The sequence below is a fragment of the Accipiter gentilis genome, chromosome 5, assembly GCF_929443795.1.
Source record: "Accipiter gentilis chromosome 5, bAccGen1.1, whole genome shotgun sequence".
Classification (NCBI taxonomy): Eukaryota; Metazoa; Chordata; class Aves; order Accipitriformes; family Accipitridae; genus Astur; species Astur gentilis.
Window position 1 is genome coordinate 46,546,101 of NC_064884.1, and position 16,964 is coordinate 46,563,064.

The window sequence follows — 16,964 nt, forward strand, 5'->3', positions numbered from 1 at the left end:
AGCTCTGCGAATGCAGCTCCTGGCCCAGCTGGACCCTTGGCTTTCCTTGCCAAATTTCTCCAAAAAGTCCCAAAAGCAGGAAAGCAGCAAACCACTGCAGGAATTAAGGAGGAAGCCAGAAAAGCCAACTTTCGCCCCTGCAGCATCGCTGGTGCAGCTCCCGGCAGGCTGCCAAGGCTGGTCACGGACGGGGGCTCCCGGCAGCACGGCCGGAGGAGCTGGGCACATTCCCACCGCGCCTGCCCCGGCTTCGAGGACATCCTGGCCCAGCCGGCGACACGGCCATTGCACCCCGATTAGTCCCCAATTAGACTCTAATCCTGCATGTTTGCATATTGTTTAAATCAATACATTGGATTTTATCGCAGACAAAGCGCCACTGAGCATCGCCCTGTTTATTAAAGACAATTAAAGGATTCCGTGCATAACACGGAATTGAAAAAAAAATTAGACTGGCACCCATTTTCTTGGTAATTAACAGCTGAAGAGCTCTGACAGCAGAGAGCAGCAGGGGGAAGGCAGAAGGAAACAGTCGCTGCAGCTGACCTCCGAGATGCCGGAGCACACAGAGCGGGATCCCACTGCAGGATCCCGCAGCCACCACGCACCAGCCCGACTGTTCACAGTCAGACCCACCAGCTCCGCTCCCTCCGCTGCTCTCCACGCCAGGGCACTGTTTTCCCAGGCGATGTTCCAGGTCGTTTTCAGGACTCGTCTACTGGCAGGGTTATCCCAGCCCAGCAGAGAGCACGACTGTGAGCCCGTACTCCTTGGTCAGCACAACAGGCTGCGGGGACCCTCCATGTGCTGGCCGAGAACAACTCACCCAGGCCACCGACAGCCTGGGTGATGCCCAGGGACACGAGGCTCTGTTCAGCAGCGCAAACACCCCTGGGATCCTTCTGGGGTGTCTCCTGCGGTTTAACACCACAGCCCATTGCTTTCATCTGGATAAACCAGCCTTCACACGCCGCAGCCCCGTGCCTGTGGTGGAGGAGCCATTCAAGGGGAGCAGGATCCTCCCCCAGCACCCAGAAGCAGCCCCGCCTGCTGCCAAAATCCGGGGTTCGGCTGGCACCCCCCATGCAACGCAAGATAACTCCCACTGGCAGCCGCCAGCCCCTCCCCGGCTCCTGGAGCGGCGCAGGCTCCCGTGGGGTCCCCACGTCCCCTCCCGGGGGCCCATCCCCTCCGCAGCAGACCCAGCGATGCTGAAGCTGTCACACCGATTTCTCTGCGCATCTCAAGCCTTTCTGCTCTGCAAACGCGCACAGACAGACATTTCAGCGGCTAATTGGGGAAACCAGGACCTTTCCCGTCGCAAGGAGCCGTTATTTCTGTGCAGAGGTGCTGAGCGGGTGGGAACGGCAGCACAGGGAGATCCAGTGCGAGGGCTGGGGGACAGCACTGGGCAGCCCCCGCGAGGGGCTGGGTACGTAATCCCATGGAGGCACGTGGAAAGGAGGAAAAAGAGCTTGCGACATGTATTGGCACTAGCGCACAGCTGGTTCCGCATGTTTTGGCTCAATCCTGCCCACCCAGCCTCAGCACTGGGTTTGGGGGAGCAGACCGGCAGCCCCCAGAGCTGGGAAAGGCCGTTTGAGTGGGCTTGGGGCTCGCACAGACCCTCCTGGCACAGGAGATGCCGGGACAGGGTGTCCTTCCCACCACCCCCCAGCACCCACCGCCCTCGGCCAAGGTGGGGTATGAGCTGTCAGCTCGGATCTGCCCAGGAAGCTGGGAGACTCCTGCTACAAAGGAGAACGCTTCCCTGCCACACTTCAGCGAGATGTGAGCTGACAGGGCCTGGGGACGCCGGCTCCGGCAGCAGGGGAGCATGAGCAGCTCTTTACATCCCGTGACTTTTTTGGGACACTGGTGGAAGGGCCTTTTTTGGGAGCAGTGGACAGCAGGGGAGCAAATTCCTGAAATGCTCCAGCTCAGCCCAACCTGCGATGGGCAGCCCCTGAGATCACCCAGGAGGAAAAAGGGAAGGCAGCAAACCCTCGTCCCTACCCTCACCCAGCAGTTTGGACTGGCACAAAAGCAGTGCTGGAGGCTGTGCCTGCAGCCGTCGCTCCCTGTTTTGGGGTAGCGCAGCTCGCTCTTCTCATTTGGCACCAGAACTGGGGGGTCCGGCTCCTGGCTGCGGGAGCATGAGGTCACCAAGAGCAACCTGAGCTCACTTGGGCACCACTGAAAATCACAGGCAGCAATTAAATCACTCTTGACCCAGTTGAATTTGAACTGGCATCTGCAACACGAAGACATCTTTCATCTGTGGACATCCCATATCTAATTGTCGCCTGCACTGCAATTCGTCGTGAGACAACAGAAATCTATGATTTGCCTTGCAAGAAAACGCCTAATGAACAATAATTTGTTTTTAAGTTGGGGGTCTTTCTGGCATAGAGCTAATAAATTGTAATGATACTGATTAACACATCTGTTTGCCAGCTAAGCTCCTCCACAGCTTTGCTCCACAAAATGCAAGCGATTACAGCCTTTGCAGAAATAGCTGATCAGAGAAGCCAGAGGGGAAACGGGGAAGATGGAGCAGCATCTGTGAAAGCTGCCTTTGATGTAGCTGTAGATGTCAGTGCGAGACAGAGATTCCAGCTCAGAGGAATATCCCATCTTTGTCTAGCTCAATTATTTCATTTAATTCATTGTCTTTAAAAACTCTCCCTCTCCTCCCAAGGCTCCCCCAGTGCTGACACACTATCAGACACCCGCCTTAGCCTGCCCTCTCGGTGGATTGTGCCAGGCTGAGCCCATCGCGGAGCAGGCAGCTTGGCCATGAGCGGCCCAAGAAGGGGCGACTGCTCCTGTGACCACGGGCAGGTGCATTTTCTCAGCACCCAAATGTGCTGGTTTGGCTGGCGAAGGGCTGCAAGAGGAGTGTGATGGGGCAGGACCCCCCGAGCACCAGGCTTAGCCCAAGCAATCATCACCTCTGCCCAGCTCTGCCTGCACGCTGCAGCCCAGGCAGGAGCACAGACCAGGAGCTTTTCCAGCGCTTGTCCTTAGCTCACTTGGGCAAGGCAGAAAAGACTGGTCCGCTTTTCTCAGCAGCGGTGGACGACTGGGTTTGGGGAGGGAGCAGCCCCTCTCCCAGCGCAGGTGACGTGGGGCCGGGTGGCACCGAGCACCCACAGTGCCAGCGGCGCAACCAGCGCAGAGGGGACACGGGCATCACATCAACCGGTTCCCAGCCCTAATTTCTGATTCGCGGCCGCGTGCCTCCCTCCGGGCTCACGCCTCAGGAGGCTGGGAAAAGTTGCCCATGACAAAGCTGGAAATGACACTTTTAACCAAAAGCGTGGGGAAGAAGGTCAGCTCCAGACGAGCGGAGTAGGCTGCGGTGGGAGCAGCATCCCGCACAGGCACCGGTTCCCCACCGCCACGGAGGGGGGGAGGAGGGTTGGGGAGGCGAGGGGAGCAGATGCCGTCTGCAATTTCCCCACATAAGCAAATTGCAGTCCTGCGCAAGCAGAAGCCAACTTCACCTTGAACGCCAGAGCAAAGCGTGCGCGAGGCTGACAGCGCAGCAAAGCCCCAAGGGCTGCGACTGTCTGCTGGAGCCCTGGACGCTGGCGGAGGTCAGGGACGACGCAGAAGTACAAAGAGCATACTTGCACGCTCCGAGATTCTTTGGCTCGATAGGAAATGCATCCCTGGACAGCCTCCCATTGAGCCACAACTGGGTCCGGGGGGAGAATCTGGAAGCTACAGGCTAGAATTTATGAGCCCTGCTCCCATTAAAATAGCAGGCAATATTTCCATCTGTCAGTAAACGATGATAAACAGACCAGCTCCTTTGCATATCCTAGGCCTTGCTCAAACAAAACCACCACCAGGGAGGGCAGGATTTGGCATACAGATGACCATTGCCATGCTAGGAATTTATGGCTCCAGCCTGCCCCGTCTCTAGCAAGTGCAGAAGCAGGTATTTATACAGACTGATCCACAGAGGTCTGCCAAGGCCAGGGCAGCGTAGCCAGAGCCCTGGAACCGACCGCAGCACCCAGTTACCCACCCTCTTGGTTTGCTGGGGATGAGCATCCTCCTGACCCGGTTGCGAGCCGGGTCCCATCAGCACTTTCCTGCCTTTGAAGAAGTCCAGTGCTCAGCAGGATGGAAAATGCTGGAGGGGAACACGGGTCCAGATTCTTACTCAGGACCTCCCCACCCCACAGACGTGCCAGAAGCCACCAGCGAGCACAGCAGCGAAGGCACGAGCGCTGAGGACAGCCACCCAGTACGCAGAGAGCATCGTCTGTGTGCGGGACACGGTGCCATGGTCACCCATCCCACTGGGGCTGGGACAGCCAGACGCAGCAGGTTTTACCACCCTGCAACCCGCTGCTGCTTTGCTGTTTGCAAAAGCATTGCAGATTTGTTTGCCAACAGATGTTGCCGGCTTCAGATGTTATTAAACAAACATTTCCTCACAAAACTGGGACTAGACTCCAACCCCTTACTGCTCTTCAGCAGAGCAGCTCCTTGCAGGACAGCACGCCGTGGGCCGCAGAAGGGCAGCCGGGGGGCACGGTGCTGGGCAGCGAGGGGCTGGCATCAAACGCGTGGTTTTACAGGATTCCGGCACATTCCTGCCCTTTCCCCTTCCCCTCAACTTCTCATCACCCTCACACCAGATAAAGGCATCAATTAGCTACAAAGTGCTTTGGAGACCTCAGCTCATTAATCCAGTTTGTAATTAGTCTGTAAGGAAAGGAGGTCAGTTGCCAACTCGGCTGCCCAATGCAGCTCAAAGGGGGCTGCATCGGGACCCCCTGCGACCGCTGATCCCTGCGGAGCAGCCACAGGGTGCACAGCCAGCGACACCCTCCTCGAACGGCAGCAGGGTTCCAGGGAAAGCACTGGCCTCAGGCTGGGAATACTGGGCTCCAGGCACTGCCCTGGGCACACGTGTCTGCGCCAGGAAGAACAAATTCCCTTGGTTTGCTGCTTAATGCAACGCAAACCCTCGCAGCCGAAAGGCTCAGGCAGAGCTGGTCAATCGTTGTTGCAGGGTGACATTTGTGGGCACGTTTCCCTGCTTTTATGCAGGAGAAAATCTGCAGCAGTCAGCTGTACGGGCCCAGGCCAGGTAAATGCCAACAGATGGCACAGAGGGCAAGCGAGTCCTTGCCCCCGCACGAGCTCCAGCCCGGCGGCACAGCACCTGCCGTGTGCCAGCATCCCCGCTGCGGCTGACGGGCGAGGGGCCGGGACCACCCACCCACCCAGACCCCGGGGACAAGCGCCAGCCCTTCTTGTGCGCTGAAAGTGCCCCCAGAGAACTAACGAGAGGGGCTTAGAGGAGACTGCTGTCACCAAGGTGACATTTGGAAAAAAACAGGCAGGAACGCGGAGACTTGGTTAGTCAGGCTCAGCATGATGGGATCACCTCGTTGCTCTTTAGAAGTGGCTTTGTCCAGCCACCAGCAGACATGCTCCTTCCTCGTGCTGCAGCCCGACTAGTTAATGCACAGCTCTGCACTGCCTGGACTTGCTAACAACATGGAGTGGATGTCAAGCCTGCCTGGAGGGATGACGCCAGGCTGCTCTCTTGCCAGTCGTAACACAACAGAGGCGTTTTACAATAACTTGGCAATTAACAGGACCTCCACCGCCAAAAAGAGAAACCATCCCCAACTCACAGCAGCCTCAGACCACTACAGCCCCAGCACGGCATTACATGGATGACCAGTAAGTAGAAGAGGCCACTGCGCACGTCACCCCCAGGAGTTCAGATACAGGTGCTTCAGGGCATCCCACAAAAAATACCTTTGCCTCCTAATGCTGCAACGCCCGAGGTCCCGTGCACTCAGCCCATCACCTAAACACTTTGTGAAACAAAACCACGGACCTAAAACATCACGTCAAGGGCAAACACGGAGATGTCTTGGCTGCCTCTTCTGCTAAGTGGTTTTTTTGATAAACATGGGTCTCTAAACAGAAAACAAGACCCACCCTTGTTGCAGTGCTGGTGCTCCCTTCTCACTGGAACAGATTGACCCTGTTAAACACAGACTCCAGATGGCACAGCTTGTCTGGTTTGTTGTAGGGCCCATCAAGTGTCGGTGTCACAGCAGACAATATCCCAGTGCTCGCTGGTATCCCAGTGAGCTAACAGCAGGCAACAGATCCCCTTGTACAAGGGACTCGGGGCAGTGACCTCCCCTCTGCAAACACACCACAGAAAACCTCCCCGGGCAGCCTCTCCTGGGGCTGCAGGACAGAAGCAAGATCCCCCACCACAAGCCAGCGCAATGAGACAATTTGCCAAGGACGTTACGTGTCAGAGGGCCAGTGGAATCCAAGGCTGCTACATACTGCCAGAGTATCTGAGCACAGAACACAGCAGGTTAACAGGGGTTGCCAGTGCAGAGCACCCCAACAAGAAAATGGAGATGAAGTTTCAGGAGATCATAGCTTCCAACAAAACCTCCAACCATATTTGAAAGCATCACTTGAGAGCTTTTAACCCTCAGCACCAAAATCTAAGCAGTATTTTGAGGCAACAGCCAAACTCAGCACAGTTACAGGACACGTGCACAGCAGGAGGCTGGAGGGACAGGGTCAGGATGGCACCTGGAAAGCAGGTAGCTGGTAACCCAGAAGCCAGCAGCCACTCCACCCTTGGATGCGCTCATCCCAGCTGCACAAGTCATCTACAGAAACCCAAGAAGATGCTCACAAAGACACAGAGTACCAGCAACCATACTTGCACATGGACGGGACCCACACGCGTCCATCCGTCCGGCGCAGCAGCGTGGGCTCTCAGGCCCCAAAATCACTCAAGGACCGGCAGTGACAGCGGGCTGGGGAAGCCCCCGGAGTTCAGGCAGACAAGCAAGTGACAGATGCCGAGGACAGCACAGCGTTCCTGAACATCCCACAACTCCAGCAAGCCAAGCCCAGCAGAGTAGCTGTCCCAGAACAAGGGCAGCCTTTGGGCAACCTTGACCTGATGGATGGGCTCCTACCTTGGGCTGCCGGCATCTTCCCCTTGTTGAGCTGCTTGAGGCGCTTCTGGTGGGACTTGCCGTTGTAGTGGATCTGCGCCTGCGCGGCCGAGTTGAGCTGGATGTTGCAGACCTCGCAGAGCGTGAAGGACTGGTGCTTCTTCTCCCGCTTCATGCGCTGCTCGGGCTGGCTTAGCGGGCAGCTGGCCGCCTCCACCAGCCGCACCCCGCTCTCGGGGTTGTGGGATGGGCTCAGGGGCCGCTTCATGCCTGCGGGAGGAAGGACAGACCTGCCGTGAGGACAGAGGGATGGGAACAAGGGGCCAAGTGAGGCAGGAAAATCAAGCACAGGTGCCATGCCTGTGGGGTGCCCAGGCTGCCTGGATCTTGCTCCCTGAGCAAGAACAGCAGCATTTACATCTCTGCAAGGAGTTGCATTAGGCAAGATCAGTGGCATTCCTAAGAGGTTAGCGCTGGAGCAGGGAATAACACACTTCTTCCAAGTTTCTAGCACCAAATGACACTCCTTATGTCAGTTAAAGTCTTTCTGTTCACTCCTGGACAGCACCATAGGTCGGCCGAGGGAAGAGCTGGGATGGTAACCAACTCTCTGCAGGCAAGAAATTCAACTGGTTGGACTCGTGTGCTGCTCTGGTGTCCTGCAGCCCATCCCCGCCATGGCAGGAGGACGACCGGCACCGGTACCTCAAGCCACGAGCACTTTCTAGCCCATGTTAAGTGGGTGCCTGTCCTGAACGCAGGGTTCTGCAGGAGCAACTCGCGTTGGGAGCTCAAGTCCCAGACCCACGCAGGGCCACCAGGTGGAAGAGCTGCCCACGGAGGGGATGGGGTCGGCCGGGGACGGCCCTCCTGCAGCCTTTGCCTCACAGACACACAGTCCCCACTGCCCGACCCCGAACTGGGAGCTGGTGGGCCATCCAGAACTGAGCCTTGGAGAGGCGCAAAGGTCACCCGAGCCCTGCGATCCAGTTACCACCTTGGAGCTGGCAGCTGCCAGTTACAAATACTCACAGGCACTCTGTGCCGGGACACCCCAAGGGGCCAAGAGCGGGGGACCGGGGTGTCTGTGGGTGGGCAGACAGGCTGCAAAGGTGCACTGCAGAGATGCCCTTGGCATCCTCAGGAAGGGCTGTGCAGACACTGCTCGGGGGTTCACCGGTGCCCTCCTCGGACGGTAGGGACCAGATCAGGGGCTTTGGCTTATGCAACAAGCAGCCTGAAGCACCGCGGCCGTCCCTGCCTGACTTGGCGCAGCACCATCCTGGGAGGCCTCACCCAGCAGCCCCAGTCCACTGCTCCTGATGGTGGGAAGCCCCGCACGTCCCCTGGGACACGGCTTGCGGTTCCCAGTCCCGCACCCACCTCCCCGCCCGTGTTTTTGCCGCGGGAGGTGACAGGCCGAGCTCCCGCGGACTCCCCTCTGCGACAAATCACAGAACTCCTCTCCAGAGACGACCCGTCACAACTTGAGCACCCCAAGAATTGCCCCAGCCCCCCAGCGGCCAGCCGGGGGTGCGCTGGGACCCCGGGGGGGGGCCCTGCCCCCCCCCCCCCAGCACCCCGAGCCTCCCCGGGGAGGAGGGTCTCGGTGCGCTGACGGCAGCCCGGCACAGCTCGGCCCCGGGAGCCGGGCGGGGGGGCCCAGCGGGGCCCGGGCGGTCTCCGGCCGCTGCAGCCCCGGCCGCGGCCCCGCGGTGGCGCAGGGGCTGCGAGCGGCGGGCCCGAGCCGCGGGAGCCAGCGGCTCTGCGGGGAGCGGGCTGGGGCAGCCGCCCGGGCGGGGGTGGGTGCACGGGGGCGCTCCCACCCACCCACCCGTGCGGCGAACGCCCCGGTCCTCAGCGGGTTTTGGCGTTTTCAGAGCGCCCGGCCCGTCTGGCTCTTTCCAGCCCCCCGAGGTGACAACGAGCATCTCCCTTCGGAGTTCTCGTCAGCAAAAAAAAACAAGGGAAGGTTTTTCCACGGGCTGTTCATTGAGCCGGAGGCCAAAGCCAGGACCTGCGGGGATGGAGGGCGACCCAGGCTGCGGCAGCAGAGCCAGCCCGGTGTCACCCCACGGGATGTCACCACCCCGCGCCCACCGCAGCGTTTGTCACCATCTCCTGAAGGAGTTAATGTCATTTTTGCTCAGGGAGGGGGGTCTGTGTGTGGGGGTGGACCGGGACCTGCACGACGTGCTCCAGCCTTGCAGCCAGCTGTGCATCAGGCAGAAGGTTGGACCGACCACCGACGGTCCCTTCCAGCCTAAATTACTCCACGATTAGCCAAAAATGTTAACAATGAGATCCTTAAACTCCTGCTTCACCGGTTAAAATAATAAGGAGCATAACTAAAAGGAGATTTACATTAAATATAAGTAAATCTACTTTTGGGCAGAAGGATTTAGGAGCCTGAAGTTCGCATGCAGCCCTCTGGTACCTATTAACCCTGGACTCTCTCTAGAGACCTCAGGATTTTTCCTGAGGCTCCAGCTTCACATTTCAATGAAAATGAAAGAAAATGCATAGCCCTTGTGCTTGAGACAAGTGAAACAAGCATGGCCCAGCACTGAAAGGCTCAAAAACTCCCCAAACTGTATTTACAAAAACCAGCTAATGTTTTTCAGATGAAATCTCCTGGACTTGGCACGCTCGGGGCCGGCACAGCAGCAGGACAGAGCCGCCCCACACTGAGAGCGAAGATCTCGGCAGCAGAGCTGCCCCGTCCAACTGAACCACGTCATTTGTGGTCATTCCCCAAAACTCACAGCAATCAATGCCTGATTGCACTCAGATGGGCAGCGAGCCCCGCAGCACCACAGGGAGAGGGCCTTTACCAGAATAACCATTAGCAGAGCAGCCGGAAAGCAGATCTGGGAGACGATCAGCATCAGGAATGTGAAACGGGGCCTGGGAGACGATCAGCATCGGGAATGTGAAACGGGGCCTTGGGGATGCAGCAGGACACACAGAGCGCTGGTGGGGACACGCCAGCAGAGGCAGGTCCCCGGGTGCCCTTGGCATCCTCCCTCTCCCTGGGTATTTTTAATGCAATTACATCCCAGGACGCAGAGCTAAAATTGGAACATTATGTGGACAAAGTATCCCAAAAGTCTCCCTCATCTTAAAAAAAAAGGGACTGCTGTTGCTTTGATTAGGCAGAGGCTCCCTGTCCCAGCTCTCATTGCAGTGTTTAAAAGGTCTGTCCTAATTGCGTGCACGCTTGTCTCATTCACTTAATTTCTGCTGCCCCTGTTCTGCTTCTCAGGTGTCAGGACCATAAATTTGGTGATTCCTGGCTGGGACAGGTCACTGCACATGTAAGGACCAGCAGCTCCCTGACTGACAGCTACTTTGGGGCAGATTTTGCCTTTGCAGCAAAGCACTGAGGATCTTTTGGAGGGCTGTTACCCCCTTTCACAGGAGGGAAACCAAGGCACAGTGAAGGTGAAACGACACCCCACACATGCCCAAGGTGACTCAGGGGCTCCGAGCCAAACCCAGCACCAAGCACAGGGTCAACGCATCCCGGCTCCACTGCCCGATCCCACCCCGGGGCCAAAGCCACCAAGCTTTTGTCTTCTCCACGGAGGACCACGAGCAACTTCATCTTTTGGGTGGTCTTCCCAAGGGGTGCAGTGCTCCACTGGGATGGGGGGGTTCACTCACCCACCTCTGCCCAGATTTCACTTGGCTGAGCAGCACCAACGACACCTCCCCGGGCCCACGATGCTTCCCTCCCCCACCACCACTTTTTGCTGCCCTTTGCTCGGAACCGCTGAGGGCTGTGCCGACCCCGCTGCCGGCCGAGCAAGGCCAAAGGCTCCTGCAGGGTGCGAAAAGCTCCCTGACAGATGTCCAAATCTCTCTGAAATAAAAGAAGGTCAGAGCGGCTTGGGTGTCACTGCAGCAGCGAGCGCTGCGTCAAAGTGTCCATCCTCCCACTGCGTGGCATTTCCAGGACACGCTGCCCACCCAGCATGGCAAGCCCCCAGTCCCCCACTGGATGCTGCTCCTCACCCCGGTCCCCAAGCCCTGGACACCCTGCGACACACACAGCCCCAGCCCAGGACTGCAGCACTGCAATCTCCGAGTCCAAGGGAGATTTCCCCCTCTAGCCCTCGGTGCTTTTATTGTTTGCAATCACTTGGAATAACAAATTGATTCTGGGATTGCCATCCCTTCATCCCCTGTCACTCCCGGCAGCCGGATTGGTCTCCCCAGCCGAGCGGCACAGCAGGCTGCCAGGCAGGTGGGTTTGCACAGCAAGTTCGTAATTTTAAGGTCAGTTTTATATACTCCTGTACAGTAGCCCGTAACCTCAGGTCTCTCCCTCTCTTTTTTAATAGTACCATAAACATGTTGCGAAAGGCTGTAAAGCGCTGACAAATGTTAGAAAGAATTTTAAATCCAAGCATTAAATATCTGAAATAAGAAACACTCTGGTTTATAGAGGGTGCACGACAGCAGAACTCGCCTCCTTTCCAGAGAGCATCCGTGCAGGTGGAAGGGAAGCGACGGAGTGAGGCTCTGCCAGGCGAGGACGTGCCTCTTCATCTGTTCCAGGACCTTTGCAGCTACCGTTCCGTTCCCTGACCACCCCAGTTCAGCCCCCCATGGACCACCCTTCCCCACCAACAGCGATTTCTCCTCCCAGGAGCCAGGCCAGATGCATTTGCACCAGCAGCCTGGGCAGCAGGAGTCTGTCCCAATGCTGGCACTGGCCCCAGGGACGCTGCATCCCTGGGCTCCAGGGTAACCATTCAGCCGATGCCACAGCCCAAATTAATTTCAGCCCCTGGAAAACCCTGACTGGTCCCCTGAGCACCTGGGGCCTGGCCTTGGCACACACACAGCAGTGAGATCCCATTTCCCAAGACCCCGGCACCTCCAGGCTTCCTCTGCAGGCACCGGGCTTGCCCTGCGGTCCCCTCCGCAGGGGACATCCCCATAGCTGCTCTGCACAGTCAGCAGCTGAGTTTCTGAAGCAGCCCCATGCTGGGACATCCTTTACTTCAGCTCCTAAATGCAAACCAAACTCTTTAGCAACTATAACTTCCCACGCAGGCTGTGGGCACCGGAGAGCGGCTCCGTGCCGACATGCACCTGCGGCTGCCCACGCACCCCGCGAGCACAGGGACGCAGCATCCCTCACCTCTGCGGCCGGGGAGGGTCAAGTCTCAGTGAGCCCTGGGCTGTGCCGGTGGACCAAGCAGTGCCCTGTGCCACAGTTGGCCACCTTCTGCTGGGCAGCTCTGCCAGGAACTTGCAGGCGGCAGCAACCCCCGACGCCGGCAGGGAGGAGCAAGGAGGATTAGCGGAGGCGATGCCAGCAGACATCTGCAGCGTGCTGACACATTTACGCACCCTCAGCCTGCAAAGGAGGAGCTGGAGCTCAGGGCACATGGCAAAGGTCTTGCAGACACCCACCCTCCATGCTGGGCCCCCCCAGATCTCAAAACAGCTGCTTTTTAGCAGGGGGAATAGGCTTGCACCCAGAAAAGCAGCTACCTGGGCATGAGCTAAGTCACCGGGACAGTGGGGTTCTGGCCAAACTACAAAATCCTGATGAGAGCACGGGTTCGATACACATTGGGTCCTTCACCTCAATTCTGGAACTCTGGATAACCTGAGGACAGACACGGCGAGGCCGTCCCAGGGTGCAGGGAACGCAGTTAAGCGCAGCCCGGCCAGAGGTTTCCATGCTGATGCAGCCCGAGCGTCTGCCCAGGGATGTTCTCCCAGTCCTACTCTGGCAGGGACCCCTGGGCCCCCTCCTGCCATCAGCACAGATTTGTGTCCCACAGGTCTTTTATTGGGCCTGAACACAACGGACCCAACACATGGGGCCAGAACCTCCACCAGTAAAACTGCCTTCACCACAGAGCTGAAGTGGCATCAGAATTGCTAATCTGGAGGTCTGTCCCACTCAGTATTGTGAAATCAGGGAAACTACCACCTGAACCTAAAGTTTGGATGAACTTGCTAAGAGAGCAAGAAATATAAAAAAAAAAAAAAAAACCAAACCGATTTGACTTCACATGATTCCGTAACCGTGAACCCGCTTTCCTTATCTCTGGTCAAGTGCTCGTAATAGTAAATAAAAGCAATGGAAGTATAAGAATTAGCATGAAAGTCACCACCAACAGCTGTCACAAAACTCACTTAAACATCCCAAGCAATGACTTTATTTGCAGTGGCCCTGTTTGCATTTGCAAGGATCCACAGGAAAGCCAGAGAATACCACAAACCCTTACCCGAACACAACTCAAATCACTGCATCTCATTGCTGGCTCAGTTTGCTCTTTTCTACTGGAACTTGCTGTTAGAGCTGACAGTGCGTCCCCATTAAAATTGTCTTGAACGCACAAATTAGCCGATAGTTCCCATGCTTGGAGGTGTAAATCTCAGGAGAGGGGCAGCTCGAGTCTTGGAGCAGCTCCGCGATCCCATCACTGCCGCGCACAGAGGCCAGGCACGTATTTGCACCGGAGCCCTGGCTGCGTCCACCCTCTAGAGCCCCCAGGGAGCCCCAGACCCCCACCCCGGGGCACAGGGGAGCCTGGCTGACCAAGGCAGCCGCACCGTCCTGCCTTTGCACAGGCAATTGCACGCCCTCACTGCTGGCGTGGGCAATTTCCAGTCCACCCACCCATTTGCGTTCCAGGCAAAGCGATGCTGAAGAGGCAGCGCCTGGTGCCCCCAGCCCAGCTCTGGCAGGCCCTTACCTGATCGCCGGCAAAGGGAGCACCGAGCCCTGCCCTTCGCAGCCACCGAGCCGGCTGCTGCCCGTGTGCCGCAGCCGTCAGGGCACAGCAGACACCCCTACGCCCGGAGAGTTTCCGACCCTTGTCTCATATTTCAAGGAGCACTTCAAATGCGGTTCGATCGCCACCAAGTCAGCCCTCATCAGCAGCCTCCAGACGAGAGCCGGGGCGAGTACGAGCTGGGTGCCTGCAGCTCAGCAAGTTTCCAAAAAGCCCCGAGCGTCACGCGGGGGAGCGGGCGCCAGCTGGCGGGAGGCTGCACTGGAGGAGCTACCTTGTGCCAAGAGCGGGCGAATGCACCTGACATCAGCTCTGTTGGTGAACAGGGAGGCGGGGGCACTCCCCAGGCTGCCTCTAAGGTCGGACCCAGAAAATTCCCTGTGTGGCTTCATAAAGAGGCACCAGCCACCGGTGGAGGGATGCAAAAGCAACCAGCCTTGGCTGCAGCAGCGAGCGCACGGGTGCTCTGCCCCATGGATGGAGGTGGCCCAGGAGACCTGCTACAGCATCAAGAGATGCTCTGATGTCCCGGACTAAGAGCCGAGCAAACACGGGCAGACTGCAGATTTCAGGGGCCCCTGGCCATGCCTACATCACTTTCAGCATTTCATAACACAGCATCAAACCAGCCCCCTCTACCCCCCCCCCTCCCCAGCCCCAACATATGCTCCGCTAATGCCAGAGAGAGGCACATTTTAGGATCAGTCCCTAAACCATCCGTTGTCAGACAAGGATTAGTGTGAGCCAGCCTTCCCAAAGAGCTCAGGGCTGCAGGCTGGCTCCTGGCACAGGGACCAGGGCACGCAGGGGGCTCAGACCATCCTCAGACCTCGGGTCTAAGCCCCCCAAATGCTCAGGCTGGCTCTTACCCTTGGATGCCCCCCGGGGTCCCCATCAGCCCCGCTCCCACATGCTGAAGGGCAATGGGACATCCTGCAGCACCCCAGGCATGCAGAGGGCATTGCACGGGCACGCTGGTGCTGCTGTACTTGTCCTGTCGCTTGCACATCAGAGATCATTAACACCGCAGGGCTGCGTGTCCCCTGAATCAGCAGATCTCGGCCTGGCTCCTGAAGAGCGAGGACAGCTAAAACGCAAACTGAAGGAGACGCCGTGGCGGGAGCAACGCTGCTTTTCTGCAGCGGTGCAGAGAACATGCCCATCTGCCCCAGGAACCAAAACCTGGGAAGTGCCTCTCGGCTCCCATCCCAGGGTCCCAGTCCCTCAGCTTCTAACACCACATTGCCAATGAGTTGATTAATCAGCTTCAGCAGGGACCAAACAGGCAGCGTGTGGGGTAATGAGAGAGAAAACAGGGTGGTGGTAGGGCAGGCAGGGCACACAGACTGTGTCTTTTTAGAATGATAGATGAGATGATGAAGGGTCTGGCAAGCACGCTGTCCTGGGCACGGGTGACAGCCAGGTCCCATTCCTTCCCTGGGGTGGGTGAGGGTGGGCTCCCAGCGGTGACCCACCCGCTCTCACACCAGCGGAGAAAAAAACCAAAGCAAACACAGGCAGGGAGTCTGACATTTTGTCCCCAGGGGTTCAGCTGTAAATGTTAGCACAGCATAAGGGAGCAGCAGGAGAGGAAAGATTGAGGCGCCAGCGATTCATCATCCCAACTGGCTGCTGTTCCCCCGGCCGCTCCGCATGCTGCCAGCTGAGGAACGCCTGGCACGGGGCTTGCAAGATCACAAAATCCTTCAGGTTTCTTGTCATCAGCACAAAGATTAGGGCAGACCCACCTACTACAAAGGTGCGGCGAGCTGAGGATGTGCCTGCCCTTGGTGCAGCCACCCAGCACCCAGCCCTCTCCCCAGCACCGCTCCACCAAGGTCTCACACGATGCCAAAATTCAAGGAGGGCACAAAGCTCCCAGAGGATGGAGGCAGGCAGGGCACCCCGGCTGAGCCGGCTGCCTGTGGGCAGCACCCAGGGCAGGGAGGAGCCGGCAAGGTGGGGATCTGAAGTGTCACAGCAGAAGAGGAATAAACCAGGCAGCTTCACCAACTTTTGGGGAGAAAGCAGGAATGGCACCCTGGCACCCCATTCATAACGGGGCGGCTGCCGGAGGAGCGCTGCCCAGCCGACGGGATCGGGGAGGTGATGGCTCTGGCTGCTCCCCCGCCTCCCTGCCGCTCGCTTCTTAAAATAGACCCAAGGAGTGCAACCCGATGCAGCCACGGGGCAAGTCTTGGCCGAGGTGCTCCTCGCTGGCTCTTCCTAGTCGCTACAAACAGAATTTTATTTTTTTTTCCAAATCTCCCTGAAATCAAATCCAGACACCACTTGTGAGATGGCATGTATCCTCTGGGCAAAGGGCTGGTTCCCATCACCCCAGCAGAGCCCCGACCCTTGTGGCACCTTGCACAGACCCATAAACAATGAGGTGACGCCGCACGTGGCACGACTTGGCTGGCGTTGGAGTTCCCCAAATGCACCATCCCTCCTGTGCTGCTTGAGGTAACCCCTGCCCTGATCCTGACCCTCACCAGTCTCCTCGCTGAGCTTGCTGCAACTATTTTCTCTTGGAAAATAAAATACAGAGAAACGCGTTACGCCACAGGGAAGCGGCCGAGCCCCGACAGCGCCTCATACCCCTCTCGCTGAAGCTGCCACAAGCAAGCTCCCGGAGAAGACGGTCTACCACATGTGCAGGACTCAGAACAAGATTATCGCATTAAACATTAAAAGTCCCAATTCAGAAAGCACCAGCCAGTACTGCTCCCTCTATGGAGCAAAACTAAAATTTCCTTACAGCTGGATTCATGCTAGAGACACATAAAGAGCGAAAGCAAAGCTCAGAGGCCTCGCCAGGCAAGCACAGCTCAAAGCTTTTGTTCCCAGGTGAGAAAAGACCCTTCCCCGGGGGCCAGCATCCCGGCCAGCCCACCCAGGCAGGATGCGGCCGCAGCCCGGCGCCTGCCAGGCTCCAGCTCTGCCTGCCCAGCCCACACATGGGTGCCGTGCCCGCAGCAGCTCTGCCATTGCCACAGAGCACCGCGGTGGCGGCAGTGGCGGTCACATTCCCCCACCCACGCGTGCCCCAGGAGGGCAGAGGTGAGGGACACCACAACAAATTACAGTGACGAGCTGGGGTGCCAGCACGGACCCGCCACAAAGGTGGGCAGGGTCTTCCCTCCCGGCTCCCCTCAGTCCTGCATCTGGATCAGGACCTTTTCAGGGCAGAAACGGGCTTTCAAGCACATTTGCTGGTAGGTGT

The 16,964-nt window shown here is 58.0% G+C and overlaps 1 protein-coding gene across 1 annotated transcript in view; it reads right to left on the bottom strand.

The window, feature by feature from the left end:
• ZNF385C (zinc finger protein 385C) overlaps window positions 1-16,964 on the bottom strand; it is a 98,841-nt gene that overhangs the window by 47,633 nt on the left and 34,244 nt on the right. Inside the window, 1 exon segment of the mRNA XM_049800717.1 lies at window positions 6,996-7,244. Coding sequence (XP_049656674.1) covers window positions 6,996-7,244 — 249 coding nt within the window.